This window comes from Procambarus clarkii, chromosome 11 (genome assembly GCF_040958095.1).
Source record: "Procambarus clarkii isolate CNS0578487 chromosome 11, FALCON_Pclarkii_2.0, whole genome shotgun sequence".
NCBI classification, from domain to species: Eukaryota; Metazoa; Arthropoda; class Malacostraca; order Decapoda; family Cambaridae; genus Procambarus; species Procambarus clarkii.
This window is the reverse complement of record NC_091160.1, coordinates 37,975,898-37,990,534: the sequence shown is the minus strand read 5'-3', so window position 1 is coordinate 37,990,534 and position 14,637 is coordinate 37,975,898. Positions and strand designations below refer to the sequence as shown.

Here is a 14,637-nt window from a genome sequence, read left to right as displayed (position 1 = left end):
CTGGGCAACTCTCCCTTCATAAGTGACTCATTATAGATCCTTGCCAGAGGCACGCTGAGGCCCTGGCGCTGCCTCTTTTAGTATCCACGGTGATACATTGTCTGGTCCAACTGCTTTAGTTTCATCCAGTATTGTTAGCCATTTCATTTCCTCTTCTTCTGTCACTTCTAAAATCCATTAGTCTCTCATCTTGAGTCATCTCCTCTTCAATCAATGGGAGTTGCTTAGGCCCGGTTGTGAACACTCCATGGAAACTGGCATTCAGTACCTCGTAGATTTCCTTTTCGCTTTCTGCATATCTATTTCTGATTTCCTTAGTCTTGTCACTTGGTCGTTCACCGACATTTTCTTTCTTACATGACTATGTAGTACTTTAGGTTGCTTTTTTCGCAATATCATTTTCATAATTCTTTATGATACTCTCCTTACATTAATTAATGTATTCATTCCTAGCTCTGTTTTATTGTCCTCTGTCCTTTCTCCCCTCCCTCCTGCTTCTCATTTTTGCTTCCTGGCACTGTCTATTAAACCATGGGTTTTTACATTCCTCCTACTTTTTTCTTTTACTGTTGGTATAAAACTCTCTTCGGCCTCCTTGCATTTCCACTTGACTAAGTCCATCATATCTTGCACTGTTTTTCCTCTTAATTCTTCTTCCCACTGCACTTCTCCCAGATATTCTTATCCTCCTGTAATCCCCTTTCCTATAGTCTACTCTCCTTTCCCAGACCTCTTGACCCCGTGGTCAATATTTTACCCTCGATCATGAAGTCAAAAGACTAGAGCCAAGGACACAATGGTCCTTGGCTTCTAGTGTTATGTCATGTTCCATATTCGTAATGTCCTCCTCATTCTGGGTGAAAATCAGGACTAATAGGCTTGATGTATTCCCTCCTCTTTCCCTTTTGTCTTCCTTCACATGTTGTGTTAGGAAATTCCTGTCTATATCTTCCACTAATTTTGCTCCTAACGTTTCTTCCCAAACGTGGGGATTTCTTGATTCCCAATCAATCTCTCCATGATTGAGGCCCCTCATGACCAACAGTTTTGCTCTCATTCTGTGAGCTGTTGTTGCTACCCTCTGCAGTTCATCTATACATGTCTTGTTGTTATCATATTCCTATCTTGGGCCTTCTACTGTTTGGTGGGGGGATTGTAAATTATCAAGATCGTAATCCTCTTCCCATCACCTATCAAAATCCCAAGTATGGAGCTTGTGTTTCCATTAGTCCCCTGATTCTCTAGTTCCTCAAATTTCCATTTCTGCTTTATGAGGAGTGCCACTCCCCCTCCCTGTCTCTGTGTCCATTCATTCCTTATCACTTGGTATCCCTCTGGGAAGATTGCATCCAAGATCATATAATTTATTTTAGTTTCCACTATTGCAATTATGTCTGGATCTGCTTCACTAACCCTTTCTTTTATTTCCTCAGCTTTATTGGATACCCCCATCAGCATTAGTGTACCAAACCTTGAGATTCTTCTTGGAAACTGTTACCAAAGTTCATGTAGCTCATTACCAAAGTTCATGTAGCTCATCTGCCTACCTGTCTCCCTCAGTGTGTGCTGCAGGTGATGGATGGATGAAGTCCTATCTCCAATAAATGGTGAAGGGGGATGAGAGGCTGAGGGGATCTGGGAGCCAGGGAGCTGGGAGCCAGATGGGGTCTGGGCAATTAGAGAGAGATGGGGGTGCAAATGTATGAATGTGTGTGTGTGGGCGTGTGTGTAATTACCTAAGTGTAGTTGCAGGATGAGAGCTACATTCATGGTATCCCACCTTCCCAGCAATGTTTGTCATGCAACGCTTTGAAATTACTGACAGTTTTGGCCTCCACCACCTTCTCATCTAAATTGCTAACTTGTGTGTGTAATTACCTAAGTATAGTTACAGGATGAGAGCTACGCTCGTGGTGTCCCGTCTTCCCAGCAAAAACTTAATAATAGTGCTGTTGAAACCAAGATGATCCGTTTGCTGTGCTATTTACAAGGTGTTGGGATGACGGGGAAGGGAATTATCAAGGGAAAGTGCCGAGCCATTATGACTATATAGCACTTAAAAGGTGTCAGGATAAGGATTTGGGATAGGACAGGGGAAAGGAATGTTGTCCAACCACTTGGACGGTCGGGGATTGAACGCCGACCTGCATGAAGCGAGACCATCACTCTTCCATCCAGCCCAAGTGGGTGTTATAATATTGTGCATTTGTTCAATGATACTTTTTGTTTAAACTGTCATACTTATTCTCTGACTGCTTGTTCCTTCTGACTGTTCTAAGCTAATCTATACCTGCTTCTGGGTGTGTTTTGTGTGCACACACACATGTGCATGTGTGTGAGAGAGAAGGAAGATCAAGAGCTACTCCAAAACCAAAAAGCACTTTCTCACATAGTAGTGTGTGTTTGATTTACTAAACTGAAAGATTTCACATTGAAACCACAATAGAGAATGAAATACCATTATGTTTTAAAATGAACACTATGGAGATAATCATGCTAACACCCACAGTAAAAACTGGGTAAGAAATAGATTTTTGGTGTGACACTTCATCTTGACCACTGTCTGGCTCTCAAAAACATTTCCATCACTAAATGTAAATTAAGAAATAGTTTATCACAAAACTTTATTAAATGAAAGCAATGATTAAAATTGATTGCTTTATGAATGTAAAAAAATAAAAATAAAAACCAAGAGACTTCTACCAGCCAGACATGTTAAAAGTGAAGTGGTGCAAGTACCAAGCAACATACATAAGTACCGAGCCCATGACCAGATCCCGCCACACCCCAACGCACTCAATGCACAAACTTTACAACTTTGTAACTAATTAATAATTAACTTGCCTTGTTAACTACAAAAATGAATGTTTAAAGATATGTGCTAATCAATGTTTAAAAGATGTGCTAGAAATTATTTGGTTCAAATTACTATATCTATAGCTACCATTGGCTTGTTTCCAACCATGTTTACCAGTGATGCAAGAATCATGTTGTAATTACTGTACTGTAATGTCAATGATCCTACACACTGACACATGCTACTATCTTCTCAATTCAGTATTTGTATTGCAGGAAGAGTGAAAGGTTATAGTGAAATTTAAGTCTAAATCTTGTAAATCTTCCTGGGAAGACCTCCTGGTAACCCTTATCCTCGGCTCTCAAGGGGAAAAAAACACCCTAGTCAAAAAGTAGTAGATCCTAGTTGACGACTAAGAATTTGTATACGAGAAAAGCAGCCCAGTTTGTAAACATAAAAACTTGTGTCATATGGTCACTCAGGTGGTCTCATGGTAAGTTTTGGATTTATTTGCCAAAAATAAGATTCGTCAAGGTCTGGACGGGCACGGCACTTACGTGTGTTGTGGCTATTCAAGTATATTTAGCCAGCGGCCCAAGATGGACGCCCCCCGACTGCGTACCTTGTGCTGGCCACCCACCCCAGGACTGCTCTTTCCATTTCCTTTGGTATTTGCTTGAGTTGTCTTGATGGAGTCCCGTCGTCCTATAACCACACGGCTATTAACACCACTGCTGCTGCGTCCCAAGGGGGTGGCTCGACCTCCTTCCTGAGGTGAATTCTTCACAGTACACATTCTGGCATTCATGCTGGGAGCAGGTGATGAGCGAGGAGTGCCTGTTGGGGTGGCACGACCAGATTGAGCTAAACTGGGTCTACTACGAAGCCCAGTTCCACGTCCTATCGAATCTCTGCCTCCAGAAACTTCTGACCCAGATGATTCTCGATGACAGAGGTTTCCTCCACTATGATAAGATACATGTTGGGCACTCGAAGTTCCAACAGTAGACGTACTCCGAGTTTCTCGGCTTCGACGTGGAGGCTTTTCTACTGTCAATGGAACCTTGCGGCTTCCAGACTCAGATGATGTAGAGTTTACAGAACTGTTATTGGTCTCTGATCGTCTAGATTCCTCTTGATGCACCACAACATCATACTTGATGTTTGGGCCCGGATGAACAGTATGGGTGGCAGCCTCAACAGAGTCAGCTCCCCCACCTTCAGTCATGGTGGCTGTACTGAATACAAGCGGACAAACGCTTACTCCAACATCTTTCTGCTCAACATTTTCTCGCTGATCGAGCTGAGGAAAAAAATATAATTTCATATATTAATACAAATTTATTTTACACCCTGAATCGCATATTTAGTAAAAAGAATATGACATTTAAGAAATAATGTTGTGTATTGTACAGTATTTACTTTATGACTATTGCAAATACAGTACAGTAGTAATCACAAAGTGAGAAAATACTTACTAAAGATACTATACCATATTTGATATGGTTGTTATTATAAAGTCCTGCATTAATTACCAGCTTATGCTGAGGAATATATTACAAGGATATTTCCCCTTGAAAGTCTGTGATATGATTTAAACAGTAAAAATATTAACTTTTGTCAATTCTGCCTTTAAATACACATTATGATAATTCAAGATTCTGCTTTTAGTAACCAACAATGAACACAGGGTGAAGCTCTCAACATGCAGATTGCCACATGAATTGTGCCAAAGGTTAAAATATGTACAAATGTACCGTACAGTTCAGGTTTTTCAAATACAGAAACCTAACTGCGTTTTACAGTAATAATTAATCACAAAAACTTGTTGTTGTTGTAAGGTCAAAAGACATACTTGTCTCCAGACTGAAAAATACTGTACAAATACAAATCTTGAATATGTATCAAGGTAAAGATAGACTCCAACTATACATGTCATAAAATGACAGAAACCTTACTTGTATCTTAAAGCTAGAATTAACAGACAGAGACGTTACTTGTGTCTTGAGGCTGAGGTTCTCCTCCCGCAACGCAGTGATGGTGGAATGTGTGTGTCGGTGCTCTGCTTCCCACTCTGCTGTTTTGCACACCCACTCCTCACTGGCTGTCTCAATCTGCTTTCTCAACACCTGCACACATCAACACTCCATTACATTTTGATGCAATATATATATACTACTGAATTTCATTTAAATATTTACACACAAAAGCTTTATTTTGATGTATGTGAAAGTAAATTTGAAGAATTTATTTTGTATATGCAAGCCAGGTGCTTAATAAGTGTAACAAACTACTGTAAATTAAAGTACTACAGTACTGCATATTAAGAAACTGTATATCAAGTATCTAAATTACACAAGCACTTGAGTAAATAACATTAGTACAAAGGAAAAGTTAATAGTGATTTTGAAGGAGAAAGAAGCCATGAAGAAAAGAACTTTAGTGACATGTCTGGTGTATATGAAGGTGTTTGGTTAAGACTGCACAAACTGGAATGATGAAGTGGCAAGAGAACTTGATAAGAAAAAATGTTTTTTTTTTATGGAGAGAAAGTGGAGAGAGAAGAACACAGATAGAAATATGATTAGTGTAAAAGGCCCACAAAGGTGTGTAAAGTTAATGTCTACATAAAAACTTACATACTGCATGGTTTAAGTAATCTCCAATGCAACTCATCCTCCTAAAATGATAGTACTTATCGCAACTATTTGCTCAAATGTACCAATATGTACTGTTCAACCACTTAAAAGTTCATGTTTTGTATTACTGAATTAGTTCAAATGGCATTCTACAAACTCAGAAATGTAACTAAAGAACCTAATCTAACCTGTTCAATCAATCCTAGGCCTAATATAACACACACGTACATTATACTAGGCCCAAGAATGTTTAAGTCTGGTTTTAGTTTTTGCTCAGACCATAACATTAAAAAAAAATAAAATAAAATAAAATAAAAGAGTACAAAATGTGAATTTTTGGGTCCAACAGTACATATTGGTAGAAATGTCCAAATAAGTTCTTAAAATACAGTACAGTAGTACAATCATTTTAGGAGGATGGGCTGCTGTAATCAGATTCTTGGCAATTGTATTATTATTATTATTATTATTAATAAAACATTAGTTATGGAGAAAAAATAGCTAATACGGAGATATGAAGAAACATTTACAATAATTATTCAGAAAACACTAATCTGTTTTGGAAGGGCGGGCAAGAAGATAGACTGGCGGACGGGTTAATGGATGTGTTAAATGGTAAGGAGATAAGACATACATGAAGAGAACATTTTAAAGTTAAATACATTGAACTGATGAAAGAGGTGGTAATAATAAACACAATTTGATTCGATGGCAAGAGAAAAATGCAAGATGGTATCGGATACCATCTTGCAGTCACCTGGGACACCAGGTATCCTAGTTGGCATATTTATGGAAGAAACGTTGCATAGATGTGGGAGCAGAAATGGGGGGTAAAGATGCAAGTGTTGTTGAGGTATATGCAATAATTTTATGTAATAGAGAAAAAATAATTACATAGGTGTGCACAATCTCACAAAAGGCATGGGGCTCTGGCACAGTTCCAGAGGATCACAACACAGGTCTGACTGTACTACTGAATAAAAATACAAGTCACTATAACATAATGAATAACAATTATAGAGGCATTAGTTTATTTAGTGAGCCAAGTGGTGGTTAAAGAGTACAGAAAAATACTAATCAGTGATGAACAACACAGGTTCCGTGGTGGGAAAAGCGTGTATATAGTCCAGAGATTCCCAGTGAGGCAAATTGTAGAGCAGATGTGTGACGGAGTGGAAGGTGTTCATGGCATTTATTGACTTGGTAAATGCACACGATGAAGGTAATAAAGAAGGAATTTGGAGTCGTGAACATGCATGGATTTAGCAGAATATTGTTCAATGCTGTGAAAGTTTGCATGCAGGTATTCTAGGGTTGTGTGACGTCATCCCCGGTTGTTTACTGTATACAGGCAAGTATTCTAGAGTTGTGTGATGTCACCCCTGGTGGTTTACTGTATACATGCAAGTATTCTAGAGTTGTGTGATGTCACCCCTGGTGGTTTACTGTATACATGCAAGTATTCTAGGGTTGTGTGACATCACCCCTAGTGGTTTACTGTATACATGCAAGTATTCTAGGGTTGTGTGACGTCACCCCTAGTGGTTTACTGTATACATGCAAGTATTCTAGGGTTGTGTGACGTCACCCCTGGTGGTTTACTGTATACATGCAAGTATTCTAGGGTTGTGTGACGTCACCCCTGGTGGTTTACTGTATACATGCAAGTATTCTAGGGTTGTGTGACGTCACCCCTGGTGGTTTACTGTATACATGCAAGTATTCTAGGGTTGTGTGACGTCACCCCTGGTGGTTTACTGTATACATGGATGGGGTCGTGAGAAGCAAGAGGCGGGTAAACAAGAGGTGTAACACTTGTGTATAAAAATAATGAGTAATTAGAGTATGTCAGATTAAATGAACGAAAATGATATAGTTCATTAAGAAGAGTTAAATAGAACTATGTAGACTGAAAATTGGAGAGGAAGATTAGGAGGGGAGAGAGGAGGGAAGATTAGGAGGGGAGAGAGGAGGGAAGATTAGGAGGGGAGAGAGGAGGGAAGATTAGGAGGGGAGAGAGGAGGGAAGATTAGGAGGGGAGAGAGGAGGGAAGATTAGGAGGGGAGAGAGGAGGGAAGATTAGGAGGGGAGAGAGGAGGGAAGATTAGGAGGGGAGAGAGGAGGGAAGATTAGGAGGGGAGAGAGGAGGGAAGATTAGGAGGGGAGAGAGGAGGGAAGATTAGGAGGGGAGAGAGGAGGGAAGATTAGGAGGGGAGAGAGGAGGGAAGATTAGGAGGGGAGAGAGGAGGGGTAGAGAGGAGGAGGGGTAGAGAGGAGGAGGGGTAGAGAGGAGGAGGGGGAGAGAGGAGGAGGGAGAGAGAGGAGGAGGGGGGAGAGGAGGAGGAGGAGGGGAGAGAGGAGGAGGAGGAGGGGAGAGAGGAGGAGGAGGAGGGGAGAGAGGAGGAGGAGGAGGGGAGAGAGGAGGAGGAGGAGGGGAGAGAGGAGGAGGAGGAGAGAGAGGAGGAGGAGGAGGGGAGAGAGGAGGAGGAGGAGGGGAGAGAGGAGGAGGAGGAGGGGAGAGAGGAGGAGGAGGGGAGAGAGGAGGAGGAGGAGGGGAGAGAGGAGGAGGAGGGGAGAGAGGAGGAGGAGGGGAGAGAGGAGGAGGAGGAGGGGAGAGAGGAGGAGGAGGAGGGGAGAGAGGAGGAGGAGGAGGGGAGAGAGGAGGAGGAGGAGGAGGAGGAGGGGAGAGAGGAGGAGGAGGGGAGAGAGGAGGAGGGGGGGAGAGAGGAGGAGGGGGGGGAGAGAGGAGGAGGAGGAGGGGAGAGAGGAGGAGGAGGGGAGAGAGGAGGATGAGGAGGAGGGGAGAGAGGAGGAGGAGGGGAGAGAGGAGGAGGAGGGGAGAGAGGAGGAGGGGAGGGAGGAGGAGGGGAGAGAGGAGGGGAGAGAGGAGGAGGAGGAGGAGGGGAGAAAGGAGGAGGAGGGGAGAGAGGGAGTGAGAGGGGAGAGAGGAGGAGCGGAGAGAGGGAGTGAGAGGGGAGTGAGAGGGGAGAGAGGAGGAGGAGGGGAGAGAGGAGGAGGAGGGGAGAGAGGGAGTGAGAGGGGAGGGGGAGTGAGAGGGGAGGGGGAGGGGGAGTGAGAGGGGAGGGGGAGTGAGAGGGGAGGGGGAGTGAGAGGGGAGGGGGAGTGAGAGGGGAGGGGGAGTGAGAGGGGAGGGGGAGTGAGAGGGGAGGGGGAGGAATGGAATAGACATGGAACTATCAGGAAAAAGCAGAAAAGGGAATAGTAATGAAAATGATTTTCAAAATGAAAATTTAATGTTTATCACTATCTCACTATCCTATTCTAGAAATGCGGTCTTATGAAATCTAGGCCAAATAAACTATGCTATTGTATAACTAAAGGTCCCCCCCCCCGCCCCTCTATTATGTACTCTATTAGTGAACGACAATTACGTTAGAGGACTCATTTGCTGACTTACAAGTTCGTACTGTTAAACATAGAAGTGGATTGACAACAGAGATGGTAGTCAAAATCAATTCCTTCCCAATCTAATTCAAATAAAGATTCTAAGAGATTCATTATGGGTCAATAAGCCAGATAAAGCTTAGGTGGGAGTACCTCAGTTTCCATGACAGTAGTGAGAAGTTGACGCTGCAGCTCCAAGACGTCCTTCTCCCTCAGAATGGCAGAGATGCGTTGCTTATTTGGCTGGACCTTCAAGCGTGCCCCCTTCAGGAGGCTCACCGGCATGCTCAACCCACCGTCCGCCTTCCCGGCTCTTCTTTCTCTCTCAATCACTACTCGGTCACTGCCCTTCTTCACCGCATCGCCACAAGTGACGAAGGTTGACTCCTTGACGTTGTCACTGGTGGGGCTAAGGTCTTTATAATTAGAGTTCTGATCTTTATCACCGTTATCTCTTTGACTGGAAGCTATACTATATTCTTTTTGTGAGTGCCTCTGAGTCCGATCGCGAATTGGTACTTTGAGGACCCTAGGCAGGAACACGTCGCGGTCAGTGTTGAGGCGGACACTAGATGCACTACGGACTACCCGAGCTCTAGACGTTCCTCCAACACCGTGAAACTCTTCAGCACCATCTCCACTGGCAACACTTACGGTCACTGCAGGAGGTACTCGACGAGGTTTGGTGAAGTTAGTGGTAGTGGTTGTAGCAGTGGTGCTGTCACTCACAATATGAACAGTGTTCACTCCTCCCATTACTGAGTGAACAATACCACCTGTGGATGCTGGGCCATCCCGTCGAACACCATTACTTTTAACAAACTGCAAGTTCAGGTCATTGCCATAATCAATTCTAGGATCTACTCGAGGATCGAGTCGCGGATCGAGTCGTGGATCGAGTCGTGGATCGAGTCTTAGTGCTCTAAATTGGTCTTCAAGGCGCCGTTTATCACCCGCCAAGGCCAAAAGCTGCCCGTGGAGATCAAGCAGACGTTGATGGGATGCAGCTGCCTCGGCTTCGGCCCAGCTTACTCGGCCAACTAAATATTGGCGGTCTTGTCGTAAGCGGTCCACAGCTGCCCATGCCTCTGCCTCCATAGCCATGCCCACCTGTGGAGGAGGGGGAGGCGGCGCCAATATATCCCCACGGTTGTGATAGTTGCCAATGGGCCCTGGTAGAGAATGCGGCCAATAATCTCGATATGCAGGATGTGATCTGGGAGATGCTAGGGGATCTGAAGCAGAGCTGCCCGTTGGAGGTTGCTGCCCGATTCGATCTCGCTCCAGACGTTCTGCTCTCTCTAATTCATTTCGTAATCGAGTTCCCTTCCTTTGAATGACATCAAGTAACTGCCACAATTCATCTTCAGCAGACCCGAGTGGAAGCTCTGGCTCAACAGAAGTCCAACGGTGCTCTTCTACACCAGATAAATGATCACCAGCCGACGAGGAGGAGCTCTTGCCCATGCTGCCTCCAGCTTTATCTGTGCTGAAGCCCGAGTCTGCCACTGCTGAGCTACTGTGCGTCTCACTAAGAGACTTCCCGCCAGTACTGCTGCTGCTACTGCTGTTCCCACTGCCGCCAGTGGTGGTCACCCCTGCTGCTCCTCCTCCTGCTGTAGATATGGGGCGCTGCTGCCTCCCACCCTCACCAGGGGTCACGTGGTGGGAGGCGTGAGACAACTTACTAGGGGATGGTTCCCCCCTAGTTGAAGGGACAGCCTGGAGAGGCTGGGAGGCGTGGCTAGACAGCGGGCCATGGGCAGGGTTGAGGGAGTTGTAGGGCCGGGCGTGCAGGTGCGGGAAGGCGTGCAGCACATTGTCGCGGAATTCCAGAAGCGACGTCACCTCGTGCTGTAGTTCCTGCAACAACAACAAGTGTTTACATCTTGCCGAAATATGAACATTTATGTTAAATACATTTAATTGTAATGACTACTGGCATATGCTTATTTTATTAACAAATTTACATTAATTGTATATTCTTTAACCACTATCAAAAGCTCACTGAAGACTGTAAACATTGGTAAATGGCTAAACTTTTAACACACACAGAAATAACAACAATTTCAGATATTCAATTAATCTGTGAAAGGATCTAAACAGTGCTTATTTAAGCCTCAATTTAAAAAAAACACTGCCAGTTGCACGGCAATTTCATTACACCTTTAATGAAAAAAGTTATCTATGAGACAATTAATTGTATGTACAGTATTATACGATGATTTGCCAGAGGCGTGCCACAAGTTAAGCAGTGAACTGGGAAAACCAGATATTATTGAACAAATCCACAAGGGCCGTGACGAGGATTCGAACCTGCGTCCGGGAGCATCCCAGACACGGCCTTACCAGATATTATTGGTATCCTCTGTCAAGAGCGACGAGCTGTGTGGAACATGTAAGCCTTCTTGATGACAATCACCTGCCAGAAAATATTAAAGACAAGCAACTGTAACCATTAACCACTATTTACTCAACTGTACTCCACTTGAGCAGCCAAGACAGCACCGATGATAACACAGCAACACTGGCAGATGCCAGCGATGCTGTGGAACAAGTGAAGACAATCCCCAGGGAACTGGACGTGACAAAATCAATGGGCCCGAGACCTACTCTCACACCACGGCAGCTGAGGAAGGCTGCACACAGTTCTTTTAGAGAACTCTGTCGCCCGCTCTCTAAAAGCTTTGTTAAAACTGTTGAGACAGGAAGTCTCCAGATGTGTTCCTTCTAAAGTGCTGGAGAAAGTAATCTGGTGGAGCATCTTGAGAGGATGTGACAAAAAAAAAAAAAAAATAAGCATAGATTAAGAAACGCAAAATCGTGCCTGACAAATTTGAGTTTTATGACAAGGTTACTGATATTAGACAGGAGAAGGAAGACTGGGTGGTCTGTGTTTCAAGACTGTCAGAAGGCATTTGACACGGTTCCCCACGAAGGACTATTGAACAAGATGGAGAACTGTCATGAATGGGGATGCAGTACTAGACTGTAAACATGGGGGAAAGAGGAGGGTAGGGGGGGGATGAGGTGGGGAAGAGCCCTGACCACTACCCACAAAGGATCCCTCCAACCACAGTGAATACTAGCATTATCCTCACTTTAATAAGACCTATCAAAATCCTCAGATTAGGCAAAATTGTAATTAATTTTGTCAATTAAGATGTTAATAATAATAATCCAACTTTAGGGTATCCTTGGGTTATCTTGAGATGATTTCGGGGTTTTTTAGTGTCCCCGCGGCCCGGTCCTCGACCAGGCCTCCACCCCCAGGAAGCAGCCCGTGACAGCTGACTAACACCCAGGTACCTATTTTACTGCTAGGTAACCGGGGCATAGGGTGAAAGAAACTCTGCCCAATGTTTCTCGCCCACGGGATGGGTATGGGGTGCATAATAAAGAAAGAAATTGAAATTGTGGCTTTTTGAGGTTCTCTTGAGAGATGATTTCGGGGCTTAGCCTCTCCGCGGCCCGGTCCTCGACCAGGCTTCCTTTTTGTTACCCCCCCCCCCAGGAAGCAGCCCGTAGCAGCTGCCTAACTCCCAGGTACCTATTTACTGCTAGGTGACCCAGATCAGTGTGAAAGAAACTCCCCCCCCCCCATTTGTTTCCCGCCTCCACCGGGGATCGAACCCGGAACCTTAGGACTACGAATCCCGAGCGCTGTCCACTCAGCTGTCAGGCCCGTAATTAGGCTTGAGCTAACCGAGATGGTTTAAACAAGATATTAATCTTAATGGTAAAACTCTTCTCAAGTATAAATGCACTCACGTTGAAGGGTGAGGGGGGGATATACTCACCTAGTTGGACTCAGCGTGAGAGTGAGGGGACGAGTGAGGGGGATGGGAGAGTGAGAGGGAGGGGCAGGGGGGTGGGAGAGAGTGAGAGAGAGGGGCAGTGGGGTGGGAGAGAGTGAGAGGGGCAGGGGGGTGGAAGAGAGAGAGAGGGGCAGGGGGGGTGAGAGAGAGAGAGGGGGAGGGGCAGGAGGTGAGAGAGAGGGGCAGGGGGGTGGGAGAGAGTGAGAGGGGCAGGGGGTGAGAGTGAGAGGGGAGGGGCAGGGGGTGGGAGAGAGTGAGAGAGAGGGGCAGGGAGAGGGGGAGAGAGAGAGAGAGAGAGAGAGAGAGAGAGAGAGAGAGAGAGAGAGAGAGGGAGAGGGAGAGAGAGAGAGAGAGAGAGAGAGAGAGAGAGAGAGAGAGAGAGAGAGAGAGAGAGAGAGAGGCAGGGGGGTGAGAGAGAGTGAGAGGGAGGGGCAGGGGGGTGGGAAACAGTGAGAGAGAGGGGCAGGGGGTGAGAGAGAGTGAGAGGGGCAGGGGGGTGGGAGAGAGTGAGAGAGAGGGGCAGCGGGTGAGAGAGAGGGGCAGGGGGTGAGAGAGAGGGGCAGGGGGGTGGGAGAGTGAGAGGGGCAGGGGGATGGGAGAGAGTGAGAGGGGCAGGGGGGTGGGAGAGAGTGAGAGGGGCAGGGGGGTGGGAGAGAGAGAGGGAGGGGCAGGGGGGTGGGAGAGAGTGAGAGGGAGGGGCAGGGGGGTGGGAGAGAGTGAGAGAGGGGCAGGGGGTGGGAGAGAGTGAGAGGGAGGGGCAGGGGGGTGGGAGAGAGTGAGAGAGAGGGGCAGGGGGTGGGAGAGAGTGAGAGAGAGGGGCAGGGGGGTGGGAGAGAGAGGGGGAGGGGCAGGGGGGTGGGAGAGAGTGAGAGAGAGGGGCAGGGGGGTGGGAGAGAGTGAGAGAGAGAGGGGCAGGGGGTGGGAGAGAGTGAGAGGGAGGGGCAGGGGGTGGGAGAGAGTGAGAGGGAGGGGGAGGGGGGTGGGAGAGAGTGAGAGGGAGGGGGAGGGGGGTGGGAGAGAGAGAGAAAGCAGTAAGATAATGAGGTGTGATGAGGAAGGTGCAGGAAGTAAAGAGTGATATTATATGCCCTCCAGGCGGGGGGCTTGGGGGGGCCACGCTCCCCCTGCCACTAACCCCCACTGTCACCATTTACCCCCCCCCCCCCCCCGCATGCTGTTTACCGTCACACACACATATATACATGTGTGTATATCACGAAAATAAACACGTGATTAAGAATGTGACAATGTCAGACCACGGAGGAAAAATGAAACAGGAAATTTCCTTAAGTACTTTCGTATATTAAATACATCTTCAGAAGGACCTTCTGAAGATGTATTTAATATACGAAAGTACTTAAGGAAATTTCCTGTTTCATTTTTCCTCCGTGGTCTGACATTGTCACATATATACATATGTATCCATATTATATATATATATATGTATACACATTAGGTAACAACTTAAGACGAAGCCAGCGCCAAGGGACAAGAACACTACCAAGATGGTTCAACTCTCTGTTCCACTAGATGTCACCTTCCAAGACATACATATTATACAACGTCTTAAAAATTACCAGAGGAATTAGAAAAGAGCGCGCTGACTACATGTAACGACATAATTGACCACTGCTGCGCCGCCAGTGAACAAGTGGCGCGATAATTTGAATAACTCGTCACGTTAACGCCGTTACCAGGGCGCCAAAACCCATCCTGCCCGTGGCCACGACTTCGGCTATCATCCACCTGCGAACGGATTTCATATTATAGAAGCGGATGCTATGTTTTACATGTTGGTTGATGACAAGTGGGCGAAGTCAAGGAATAACCACGGAATGACAGCAAGTCCTATAAAACCTTGGGTATCCCCCCCTGTTGTTTGTTATAAGTGCCATGGTACTCATCATATCTCTAGGTACTGTCAACATGACCCTGTGTGTGGGCTCTGTGCTGAACAGCACCAAACAAGGGAGTGTCC

General features: G+C 45.9%; 1 protein-coding gene across 1 annotated transcript in view; it reads right to left on the bottom strand.

The window, feature by feature from the left end:
- Positions 1–14,371, bottom strand: part of LOC138349845 (serine-rich adhesin for platelets-like) — a 33,520-nt gene extending 19,149 nt beyond the window's left edge. The window contains exons 1-4 of the mRNA XM_069323045.1: positions 14,354–14,371; positions 8,995–10,776; positions 4,795–4,926; positions 3,420–4,100 (exon numbers count right to left, since the gene is read on the bottom strand). Of these exons, the coding sequence (XP_069179146.1) occupies positions 3,420–4,100; positions 4,795–4,926; positions 8,995–10,776; positions 14,354–14,371 (2,613 nt within the window). The remainder of the gene's footprint in view (positions 1–3,419; positions 4,101–4,794; positions 4,927–8,994; positions 10,777–14,353) is intronic.
- Between the last annotated feature and the right edge of the window lie 266 nt (positions 14,372–14,637).